Below are 13,044 nucleotides of genomic sequence, written 5' to 3'. Positions count from 1 at the left end.
GCGGCTCCGCGCTNCCCGCCCCAGCCAGCGCCGCTCGCCCCCTCCCCGGCCCCTGCTCCCGGCCCCCGCCGCGGGACGAGGAGGAGGGCTCCCCGCAGACAATGGACGAGCACCCTGGAGCCGGAGGAGGCGGTGGGATGGCGGCCGCCCCGAGACCGCAGCAGCCGCCGCCGCAGGCGGGTGGGAACATGAACCTGCAGTCGGGTGGGGGCTGCGTGGGGGCTGGAGCCGGCGGAGGAGGAGGAGGAGGGCAACAGCCGCAGCCCCAGGGCCCCGCGGTCCCGGCCGGTCAGGAGGCGGCGGGCCCCGCCGAGCTGTCCCGGCCCCAGCACTACACCATCCCGGGAATCCTGCACTACATCCAGCACGAGTGGGCTCGCTTCGAGATGGAGAGGGCGCACTGGGAGGTGGAGCGGGCCGAGCTCCAGGTACGGGGGGCGAGGGCGAGCTGGGACTAGCCTGGGTGGCTCCGGGGGCCGGGCCGCGCGCGGAGTGTGGGGTAGCGCTGCCCGGGCCAGCGGGATCCGCGGGGCCCCCGAGGCCGAGCCGGTCCCCGCGGCCCGAGGCCGGGACCTGGGCGAGGTCCGGCGGGCGGAGCGGCGGTACCGGCGGAGGCCCGAGCCGGGCTCCCTCCCCGGGGCAGCCATTTTGGTTTGTAGCATGGCGCCCGCCCGGCTCCGGAGCGGCCCCGGCCCCGCAGGCCGCTCTGCCGGAGCCGCGGTGCGCAGCCCGGAGCGTGGCCGGGGAAGGGCGGGCAGGCAGGCGCTGCCGCGGCGCGGGGCTCTGACCCTCCTCCCCCTCCTCCCCGCCGAAGGAGCGAGCTGCGTTGCGCCTTGACAGCTGCGGTCGGCTCCCCCAGCACAATGACTCCGGGGCTCCTCGGCCCCGTGCGGGTTGCCGACAGCAAGAGCCTCCGGCCTGCGAGGAAGGACTGATGTCTCCGTCAAGCTCAGGGAGCTCTGCTTTGGGGGGAAAACGGGACTTAGGAGGAGGCAGRATTGTACCTCCCGAGCAAGGGTAGGAGGAGGGAAAGGCGTTCAGCTAAAYCTTAAGTAAAAGACTTAGCCGAGCATGCAGTTTGAGGCTGGCAGAATGTATTCTCTCTTTTCTTTTGGACTCTTCTTTGGAGATTTCGTATCGGAGAYGAGAGAGGGGTCGATAAGTCTGCAGCGTGGTCATTTCAGTATACAAAAAACCACCAGCTTCGTTTCGGGAACGGAAATCGAATAACTTCAGGACAGAGAGCAAACGTTGGAGTTGCAATATACATTTCTGGCCACTAATRTTTGCTTTTAGTAACTGAATAATTTTACTGATTACTTTCGCAAGTAAAAATAAAATTCCATGTAGACTATTACAAGTTTATGAACAGATTACAAAATCCACTGAATGCGAGGTATCCACCTAGGAGCCATTATCTTTTTATAGAATAGAAATGTACACAATAACAATGTTAAAAAATGTTAGCAGACTTCATTGCTTCCAAAAAAGATTTTGGTGATTTTTGTACCAAGTGAATGTTTCTGTCTTGAAGTAGCGTTCCATCACTGCAACAGCAGCCGATGTTTGAAGGCATTTGCTTTTGGATTTCAGAACCAAGAACTCTACCTGAGCCTGGAAAATTCGTTAGAACTTCTTGGCTCTATAATAAGCATGTAATTTGCACTATTTTTGCTACAACTATAATTAAGAAAAAATTTTAAAAAAGAAACACGAAGGGAAACAAATGAAGAGGTTTTACTGTTTCTTTCACTTACTGCTAGCCTTGCCATTTTAAACCTTGTGGAATGGCTGGGTTTGACCTCTGTGATGGACATCGGTGGGTGTTTTTAGTGGAGAGCAGTTGACTGTTTTTCTTGYTTTCTCTAATGTGTTAGTGATACAGCATTATGCTTATAAATAAGTTGCTTATTGCTGTTCATTACCAGACAAAAACAGTTTGAAATATTTGTTCTACATACGGAAGAGCAGTTTGGAGACTTGGAAAGTGTCTGACTGATAATGTGCGTCTCTGAACTCACGTGTCCTCTAGACTCCCTGATGCACTGTGGCCAACTCTGCTGCTTTTTGTTTGTGATTGCTGTTTGTTGTCCCTGGCCATACGGTTTCAGTTGCATATTTATGGAGGAATGGGAGCAGTTCTGACCCAGATTATGTATGTGTTGGTTCACATATGAGTCTATATGTCCTGGGACTGAGACAGCAGAGTTGCTGCACAATTCCTATTCACGAGGGTGTTTTGGGTTGATTTTTTATAATTTCAGAAGCCCAGGATAGAAGGGGGGAGGACATTACCTTTGGATTTTAGGTCTTGGCCTATATAATGGTGAAGGCTGATACAGGAATGTGTTGAGAATGTGTTTTGAAGATAGATGTTTACTAGCCCTGTGGAGTTTTTTGTTCACAACTTAAGTTGTGAAGTCACAGCATATTTTGTGGCTAATAAAACTAAAAATTTGGAACCCAAACAACAGTTTTGTACACTGAAACTAACGAGAGTGTTAGTTTCATTTGTGTAATGCCGGGTACAAGTGTGAGTCTTTKGATGATTGGGACCTCCTGGGTTGAAACGAAAACAGTAATTCCATAGAATGAGAGTAGATAGTATATGTTGAARTAGGTTTTGGATGACTTAGCTACAACTCTACTGGTGCAGGTGATTTCCTTCTTCTAATTTCTTCAGTCTTTTAAGATGACAGTAAACTCTAAACATTGTTTCTCAGTGCTGGCAATTGAGAGTTCTTTATATCTTTTCTATCTGCTTTATAAAAATACGTGGAATACCAAATGACTTAGCCATATGTGTGATTTTAGTTAGGTGTTCTGATCAAAGAATTTATTATTCCTAAGAAGAAGATACTTTCTTATCTGTGGCATGAATAAAGGGGATTCCTGTGTGGTTTATCCACCCACTCCCTTTCTTTACCCATGTAGCTCAAGTGACTTGGAAGAATTAGCCACCTTTAGTAGGAGTGCTCTTTGCATAGAGGGGTGATGGTGAAGGAAGAGAGGATCTGCAGTAACAGCTTATTGTTTCTGGGATCTTGTAATGGCTGGGTTTTTTTGTTCTACCTATGGGATACACTTTTAGAAATAAATTAAAGTATGTGTTACTTCATTGTGTTGGGGTTTATGCCATGGCAGTAATGACTGACAGAGGGTCTTGGGCCTTTTGGATGTGAAGTCTTGTACCGGTAGACTTAAGTCTACATTTGCATCAGACTGAATCTAAAAGGTTAATAATTTTACGCAGTCTTTCCAGCTTCTCAGGTACGTGGCTGTTCTGCTTGTGTGCAGAAGTGAAGCAGCATAGTCACTGGACAAATCTGTGTGTACAAACCAATATCAAGTAGAGAAATGTCGAATATCAGGAGTATGGTACTTGAAACATAGTACACTTCTTTCACTTGTAATACTGTCTGTTGCAGTGACTTCTTAAGCATTCACTGACTGCTGCATTGAAAGAAAGCTGTTGGGCCTTGTATAGTAGCTTGTTCACTTGAAGTAATGGACATGATCTGTTCACTGTTGGTGAACTTAAAGATCTGCCACTCTAATGACCTTGATTTTGGTAGCTGTTATGTTGAGATAAATTATCTACCTTTTCTAAGACATCTGTGCACAATTACAYATGGAATTACAGCTAGTCCCTATTGAATGTTATCTATTTGTTAGAAATAACTGTTTGTTCAAGGTGGTGATTGGCTCCAAAGTATCCTAAAAGAAAAAGAAACTTGAGTATGAAAACACTGTAGAGATGCACTACAGAAACTCTTAAGGAAGAGTAAGTTGTGTCAAAAAGGAGTATCATTGGAAAGCTTGCAACTTTAGGGGGAAAATCAAGAGAGATCCACTTTATTATGGGGCTTGCAGGCTGATAATGCTTGTCTGGGGAATAAAGGTCTCAATTGTACAGTTTTCTGAACAAGAATGTGTTGGGAAAGAATTACGAGTAGATGATACTTCCAAATGCTTTAATGAATAGGAAGAATAATTAAGAAACATAAACACTCAGAACATATTATATGCAATTTTGGTTTAAACATTRTACAACCTCTTAAGTGACTTAAATGTGCATTAAAATTACTATGATTGTTAATATATTTTCTGTCCTATAAAATGACATATTTGGTGAACTGAACTTCCTAGTTTATCTTATTTTACAAATGCTCTTTTTCCCAAATATTCAGAGACATTATGGAAGCATGTTTCCTAACATTCTGTATTCTTTTTTTAGGTGTTTGGAAACCCCAAACCACCAAAACCCAAGATACCAGATTTTACTTGCATGCCTCCCCATTTTCCTTTCTGCTGGGAGTGGCAGAACAGGCTCATTGAAGGAATTTTATACAGGATGTTCTTTAGAAAAGAAATGTATCTTGAGATAACATATATGAAAGTGTTGATATTGTGAACAGAATGAGCCCATRTTGAGAGTGTGTATATAGTCATGCTGTATTTGAGCATTTACAATTGCAAGAATTAYAATTCTTCAGTAAGAATCAATTGCTGAAATATTTGTCTGTATGTCCCTTGTTTTACTTTGTTGCAGGTTTGAAGGGGGCATCAGGATAATATTGGGAGTGTTCTCTTCTCTTAAAGTTGGAAGAACAATTAATTCTTTTCATAACATAGGCTTTGCCTTGCTTTTGGCAAGCAAATAATTTGTCTTGATGATAGATTGCAAGTGGAAGTGGTTATGGGGATTGTAAAATGGTCATTAGTTTGTTGGAAACAATCTCTGTCTCAGCAACAAGGGAGCATGCAGTAAATATAAATATTTTTTTAAAAAACTGACCTTTCAGGAATTAGTGGCATTTCKTGCGGGGGACTTTTATAAATGCTAACATTTTCTTGGGTCAAAAAGTGTTTGGATAAGTTCGTGGAAGAAAGTTTCCTAGGGGTGTCTAAATTCAAAGATACTGTCTGTTTTACAATTTTCTGAGATTTGAAATTATTTGTGAGGTTTATTCTTCTGTTTTTATGCTAGTCCTGTGGAACTGCCTGTTAGCCCGTGGTTAGGARTGGCACACTCAGATTGGTGGTCTAGTGGTCTGGCAGGGCAAGCTCTTCTTATATTCTCCTGACCAATGAGGTAGCTTTGAATTGGAGTCACATAACAGTTTGAGCTTGAAGGAACCCTAAAGATYATCTAGTTTCAACGTCTGTGCTATGGGCAGGAAAATGCTTTGGTTTGCTTGTTTGACTATATATTTTGTGCTGTTTTGATGCTGTTTCAATACTGTTTTTCTTACAAGACAAACCCTGATTAATATCAAGGGCATTAATTGTGATGTAGTATGTCAGGTTAAGACAGGAAATCCAGATGTTACTGTTGTGAAATGCACAGTGTATTTTACCTAGAAGATTGTTTATCAATTGCATTCTGAATAGTTGAAGCTGTAAACATGATTAATTGATAAACTGCTYTTTCACTGGATCTTACAGGTATTTTTTATGGAATTAAACTTAACTAACTCTAAATCAGTCCTTTAAAAAACTGAAGGGATACTTGATCAACACTGACTGAAAATAAAATTAAGTATGTCGTAAAAAGTTGATCAGCATTCTTATTTGTGATACCTGTAAAACCACAAGATGTGTGGGTAATACATGYATCTGAACTGGCTGTTTGTGCAAACTGTTAAGGTGCTTGCTGTGGTGGTGCAGAAATACCTCTTGATAGAAATAACTTAATGTTTATTCATACAATATTTGAATATCTAATACCTTTTTTTAATAGCAATCTTTTTTCTATATAAAATAGCATACATACAGRAAATTAAAACAGAAACTTCTCTTTCATTTATCATTTTTCTAAGATAATGGTGAAAACAGCTACATATTTTGTAGAATTAAGTCCCTTTTAAGTTTTAAGCATTGAATTGAGAGTTGTGTGTATTTTGGGTGGAGGTAAATTAAACCTAATCAAGGGTTTCCTAGTGTGGCTTCCACAAGCTGCTAAATCAACTGTGTTAACAGGGAGGGACATTGCCTCTGGTGGAGCTTCAGGTGCCTGCTTACTGAAGGTTGAAAGTCTGTTCTTCTGTGTGTCTGGGTTAATCCTGTCTTTCTTCATAGGCATCTTGGCAAGACTTCCAGATTAAAATTTGCAGAGATGCTAGCTTTTTGTATATGGATAGCCTCATTCTTCCAATTTTATTTTTGGAATAGTTGATTTAGATCTTTTAACGTTTCTTTAAAGTTTTCTTTTRAGGTTCACCTCATGGAGGCAAAACAATGAAAGAGTACAGGACATGGAGTTACATTAAGYTCCATGTAAAAACAGGAACAGGAAATACCTGGATAGCGATGAGATTTATATACAGGATACTGGTCAGTGTAGTAGTTGGGTAACTTTTTCTGGAATATTATTTCTACGTAACTCACTTCTAGCAACACTTGGTATAGAAGTGTTTTTTCACTATATAATAATTGGCTTTTTATAAATGATTATTTGCAATAATAATACTCTTACTTAGTGCACAGAACTGTTATTTTGTTACTCTGGTRAGGTTTTCTTTTAGGCACAATGTAGAAGTGCATGGCAGATAAATTATRTAACACTTCCTGGTGAAGAATTGCTTCTTTTTTTGAACACTGGGCATGCATTTTATTTCTTAGACTCACTGCAGTCACACCTCTGCATATTTAATGTCTCTTTGGGAAATCTTCCTTTGGAGAATTTTTTTTGAGGGTTGATGTATCTGTTGGTATAATTATTTATTTCACACTGAAAGTAGGTTTTGAGATAGGGGGAGATGTTCTTGATCCATMTTGTCATTTAGGAAGTCAGGAGAAAGTGATAATGAATTTATTTTTCCTAACTGATGAAGAGAGTGGCTGGGGARGTTGGATCCTCCGGTGATTTGATGTATCTTCAGGACAAAGGTATGACTTGCAAGAGCTTAGTTTGGCTCTCTGCTGGTTACTTTTTGTCACTCAGACTCTTCTTGARTTATCCTAAGCCATGCTCAGCAGGATACTTAGTTTAATGATATCTTCTGCCTTCATATGTGCAACTCCAACAGGTATTAAGAGCCAGTTACGAAGTTGACAGTTCTTCAGGACTAGTCCTGTAGGTAAAGCATGAATTTAAGCAGCCTGTAGGTTTTTCTGCCACTATAGTATCTTGGTAAAAATGTCTGATTGGARGTAGCCTGCTGTTGGCAATTAAAGGTAAAAATACATTTTTATGATTCCGGAATAAATTCTAGTTAAAGAGAGATGAAGTGCATTCCTAGGTTGATTTGAAGTTATTGTGCATGGAAAAATCATGCATGTGGTGACTGTAACGTTCTGAAAAAAAAGCATGCTTCTCTGAATGCTGATTGAAATGATCCTGAAATGGAGAATGAACTTCAGAAAGTCCAGATGTTTGAAGGTCTTTCTGATATATATTTTAATGGGTTGATTGCTGTAAATTTTCTTCTATTTGCTCACCTTGTTTTCTTTTCACCCCAAATATGGTCATTCCCTAACTGCGACCAAATTTGAGGTTGRTGATTCTGTAATATCCCTCCTAGAAGAAAAAAACCCAAAGTCCCCTGACTTTATGCCAGTGACCAATATAAGAAGCTGGAGAATGCTTGACTCCAGTAATTAACTTGAAACTCTGGTGGTTTGCATTCTTTGAGGGTGAAACCCCAGGGTGCAAGAACAGAATTCTGCAATACACCTTGAGAACCTGGGAAAAAAAACAGATACTGCTTTGGCAAACAACTCAGAAGAAAGTTGAAGGAGAACATTTAAACATGCTTACAAATTTTATAATACCTATTCTGTTTCATGTCTTTAGCAAGATTAGTACAGTTGTGTTGATAGAAGGCAGGACAACTGGCTCTGTTAACTCTGTGGTAAAGTGGTGTAAATTAGAGAGTGCTGGCRATGCTCTGTGCCAGGAAACCAGATTAACATTTAGGAGGTGCAAAATACCTACTCCTTGTCAGCTTTCTGTGATGCCTCACTGAAAATACTACATTATACACTTTTAACTATCTTACTCTTCCACAGCTTTTAATTCCATGAACTTGATTATATTTAATTTTGTTATTGTCAGTGTTGCCATTGCCTTAATGCAAAGCTCTCTACACTTGGTAGGATTCTGTTCTTTAATATATATGTATGTATACATATATATTTTTATATGTATGGCTTCTTACATTCAAACACTTTATTAGTTCTTGCTTTCTATGGTCCCTTGGGAGTGTGTGCTATTGACCTGCAGCTGATGAACACTGATATGAGTGTTCCTTGCTAGAACAGCCTAGGTCAGTTCAGATCACTGTGTTCACAGTCTGCTGTGAGTTATACTTTCTTCCTGATTCCTAAATAATAAATAGATGTTCCTCGTTTCGGAAAGGTAGTGTACATTCTTGARGATGTTTGCGACAGTGCAATTCCTCCCTTCCCTTTCCAGCTCTACAGTGACTGTGAGAACCTGCCACACTACAAAGTATACAACTTCACTCCTATTTATGTGCTCTTGTACTACAAATACTAATAATAGTGAAGAGAATGAGCTCAATATTCTAATTTCTATTTAGTATTAAGTATCTAATGAGGCTCCAAATGTGGCACTTTGTCAAAAGTAGCTTMATGTAATGGAATAATGTGCCAATATAGTGGCACTGACAGTAAAGATACTTTTAATCTTACTAAATTAAAGTATTGTCTTTTGGTGCATATATATATAATTAGTCTTATTGGTTGTAGTGGTGACTTTATTGGAAAGAAATTAATTTTACTAGCATAATGTATTACCAAAAACGTCAAGCAGCTTAAAAGACTGTGTGTGAATGTTTTTAGACAGAAATGGTCCAAGGTGTGTAACTAGGTGAAACAAAACTCTTAGGTTTTGTTTCAAAGATGTTATTTGCAAGATTCATGCGTTTGGGAGGAATGCAGAAAATAGAGATGATAATGGCAGAATGAGCAATTGTAATTGAGGATGAACTTGTGCTGAAATAGTCATGCTGAATTGTTTTCTTCCGCGATTTCTGTGAACTTCTTGCTGAAAGAAATTATTAAAACACCTGAATGATCCCTAGCTTTGTAAGTGGTATAAGGGAAGCTATAAATACAGGAATTGGAAGCGATTTCTGTCTTGTGATTTGTACAGAACTGGCAGAATCAACATTGCAGTRTGATGTCCCATTGTTTAGTAACAGTTTTGAAAAGAATGCTGAAATATTGACATAAAACACTTTGAGGTCTGGAAATAAATCTTGAAGACTGATCCATTTAGAATTCAGTCTTTTTTGCTAAGTCAAAAAGCAGTCTGAGAGGTAGCCTTAATACATGCCTCACTGGGTTTTAGACTTACACAGAGGTTTTTTAATTTACAGTAGAAAACGGTTTCATTTAAGGGACGTGACACAGCAGACTGTTTACTTCACCTTAAAAATCCCAGTGAGAGTGTGTAAATAGTGTGATAGATGTATGTGTGAAGTTGGGTAACTGCTTTTTGTTGTAGTTTCTTGTTTTCTTTGGATGTTTCTGGGGGTGTTTTTGATTCATTTTGGTCTTTCTTTTTTTTTTCTTTTGGTACATCAGCCAAAGAAATAATCACTCAACTGTAAAACACTGAAATAATTTTTATACAATTAAAATTTTTGAATCTTTTCTACATGGGGACAAAGAGGAAATAGARATGGATTCACAAGAAGCCATCAATTGCTCTGTAGTCTAATCTATTGCTATTAAGTTTGTSTGTTCTTCCCATGGTTTTTCTTAAGGCATTAGACTAAAATGGAGAACTGGACCCTTGAACTGAGGGAACTAAGGGATTTCTTGATTCTTAGTGAGRGATTCTTAAGCATGGCTGTGTTAAATGATAAGAAAGCCAGTGCTGTCTATATGGTAATAGATGGAATGTAGTCAACAGAGCTAGTGTCTACTGAGCAAGGCAATGACCTTTTTGTTTAGTAACTAAATAAGAGACCTGAGCAGATTATTGATAGCAAGTATTGAAGTACAGGTAGTTCAATAGTTTGTTGGTGGGTTGTTGAATATACCTGTCTGGGGCCAGAAGTTGTTCTTGAAAACTTAAAGTTAGAAGCAAATGTACAAGAACACTTGCAGTGTAAATTCTAAGACTCAGTAATTGCAAAATAATCTTGACCTTTATTTAAGAATTTCCCTTACAATTGTTCTGGTTCCACTGAACTTAAGTCTGTGTTTTGCTATCAGTTTGTGSTGTAAGTTGGGGCCATTCTGTAGCATTATGTAGAAATTATAGACCTATCTTGAGAACCCTTATTATCTGTGTTTCAGTAATATAGAGAAAAGATAAAAGCACATTTAACAGTTTCTTTTGAATCTGATTATTGTGGCATGGTTAAATATGAGAATTTGGGTCTGGACAGAAAACTACTTTGGAGACTTCAGAGTCAATGAARTTTCTTTAGGCATTATTTTAGCATTACTTTGTATAGAAGGTTTCATTAATAAGTGGTATCAGTGATGRTGCTAAAAGTTTTAAAAATACTTGCTGCTCTGTGGTGTCAGCTAGGACGGTCAAGAGTATTTCTCAAGTGTTTGAAACACTATCAGATCTGTTGTTACGGAGTGTTTTGCTGTTGGTTGTTGAATTGGTGACTCGACTCATGCTTGTCCACAAGCTTGTCTGTGTCTATTTTCATCAGTTTTTCTGTAGAGAAAGTACTGTTCACAAACTTTGCATCTCTTAAACAGTTCAGACTGGAATAAATAATGTACAAAATRTTTAAAAATAGAAAAATTATATATGAAATACTGGGTACAGTTCTTGTTAATTGGGGGAGGGAATGCTTTAAGTTGGCTGATATTTTTGGCAGGAATCAGCTTTTCTCATTGGCGGTGAAGTTGTGTTGTGGGTTTTTTCCAGTGCAGACATTTGGAAAATACCATGGCTTAATGGACTTTAAAAGTGCAAAACTTCAATAATTTCTTACCAAATAATCATTCAATAAAAATTTCTTCTCATCAGTGGAAAAAAAAAATTGACTGACATCTTGCAATCTGGAGAGGTGCCAGTTGACTGGAAGCTGATTAACATCCCAGTTTTCAAGGATGACCCTGGTCACAACAGGCCTGTCAATCTCACTTCAGTGACTGGTAAAATTACGGAGAAGATTATTCTGGGAGCTATTGAAAACCACCTGAAAGACATTGCAATCCATGGTCACAGCCAGCATGGCTTCATGAGAGGAACGTCCTGCTTATCAAACTGAATTCCCTCTTAGTTGCATAGGGCAGCCAGTTGAAAAAATCTTTTTGGATTTCAGTGAAGTTTTTGATATCATCTCTCACAGTATCCTTCAGGACAAAATGTCCAGCAGCTGGATAAATACATCATGGGATGGGTGATCACCTAACATCCTGTATTAACTTCTGTAAAAGGCATATGAACACTTACATTGTTATTTTATTTATTGGAAAAACTGACATGAAATAAAATTCTGTAGAAAGTCTGTCAAGAAAATAGATTTAGGGTTATTAGTTTTGCTTTGTGAGTCAGATTTCAGGAAGTTCTTTGAGGAAGGATACTTACGTTGTCCATATGAACTGTAAAGAGAATTAGTTTAACTTGTGTTTGCAGAGCTTTCTTWAATTATTATTAGGAACATGACTGCCTTAAAATCTTTGGATCTTGTTTTGAAACASATTTCATGGATTGTTCAGCCCGCTTAAGAAATGCGGTTGAAATATGATATTCAGACACCTCATAGGATAGTGTTTATAACTAGTAAGAATTACTTGTGCTGCTTATTTATTACTTGGCTGTTTGATTATCTTGAGTGATGGCATTTGATATTTGAATGGAAAGATTGTAATTCCTCAGTAGAATTATAYTTATACTGGTGAAGAAAATAACTTGGAGATAAAAATGAGTGAGCATTTTTYGAGGTCAAATGAGCATTTGTGTCTAGTTAGGTGATGTAGTGGCTCCAAGCATTCCTGTTAGCTGTCAATCGCGAAAGGAAATAATGTCTGTTTAATGGCCTTCAGATAAAATTTGCTGGATCTTGTGTCTCATGTCTGATTGTGGGGAGAAGGAGAGCTGGTATGCAGGGACAGTGACTCATATTCTTACACTGTGGCATGGAGCATTTTGGTAGTTCTTTTACAGTATATTGATGATAATGACCAGATTATTTTCACTTCTCCTGAAGTAAATGTAATAGTTGAATGTTGCAGAATGGAATGTTCTTTCAGGAAGATGGAAGTTCTTTCACACATTCCTAGGCAGGAGCTTACCTTTCTGAAGGAGTGTCTCTTACTGAAATTGAAAAGGAAAACTAATTTATAAATTAAATGTGCTCAGTGTTTGGTAAATTTTTAACTGAAACAAAATTTTAGAAGCCTATTCTTGCATGAAGATCACTTTACTACAAGAGTGGTCAATGAATGATAAACTCCTAAGRCACTTGCATTTGTTATTCAAAAAAGAAGGTTTTATAGTTTCCCGGTTTTAGACTTGTACATTTTAGTCCTTGAGGAGATTGCTAGTAGAGTGTGAATCCACTGTTTTTACCGCGTTCGACTTTTTTTTGGACATGTTGACTCTGGGTTTTTTTCCTTCCCATTTCCACTGACTTCTCTGTACTGGATATAAGTTGATTTACTTTACAGACAGTTGATTTGTTTACAAAGCATGATGTTTAGAGGGTTGTTAGACTTTAAAACCAGAATTATTAATTGTATGAGTTCTGTTGCTGTACTATTCTTAAATACCATGTTGGTTAAGAGAGTGGCTCTAAAAATCCTAGAAAAAAAAAGATTCCATGAAAAAATTCTAAGGAAGAATGGCAGAATGAAGGCAGTGGTATGCTGAAGTTAAGTTGTAACTTAGGACTTCGGCCTTAGCACAGAAAAGAACAGAATTGAAGGCTGGATTTTCTGTAAGTTGGTCAAAGAAGCTCATTAAACTTGACAGTACTTGGCCCTGTCATGAAGAGGCAAATCTTTGGATGTGAGTGATGTGATGATAGTTGGGWAGAAAAAAGGACAAAGTTTTGCAGGCCTAGTCTTTTCCATACCCATTGCAGAACTGATGGGGAC

General features: G+C 39.2%; 1 protein-coding gene across 4 annotated transcripts in view; it reads left to right on the top strand.

The window, feature by feature from the left end:
• Window positions 1-17: 17 nt before the first annotated feature.
• The window catches only part of STRN3 (striatin 3), a 59,986-nt gene continuing 46,959 nt past the window's right edge, over window positions 18-13,044 (top strand). For all 4 annotated transcript variants that reach the window (XM_057388125.1, XM_057388810.1, XM_057387368.1 and 1 more), the window contains exon 1: window positions 18-428. In XM_057388125.1, coding sequence (XP_057244108.1) covers window positions 102-428 — 327 coding nt within the window. In that variant the 5' untranslated portion in view covers window positions 18-101. The remainder of the gene's footprint in view (window positions 429-13,044) is intronic.

The sequence above is a fragment of the Malurus melanocephalus genome, unplaced genomic scaffold (assembly GCF_030028575.1).
Source record: "Malurus melanocephalus ecotype Western Australia unplaced genomic scaffold, MMel_1.1 scaffold_0, whole genome shotgun sequence".
Classification (NCBI taxonomy): Eukaryota; Metazoa; Chordata; class Aves; order Passeriformes; family Maluridae; genus Malurus; species Malurus melanocephalus.
This window is presented reverse-complemented; position numbering and strand designations above follow the sequence as displayed.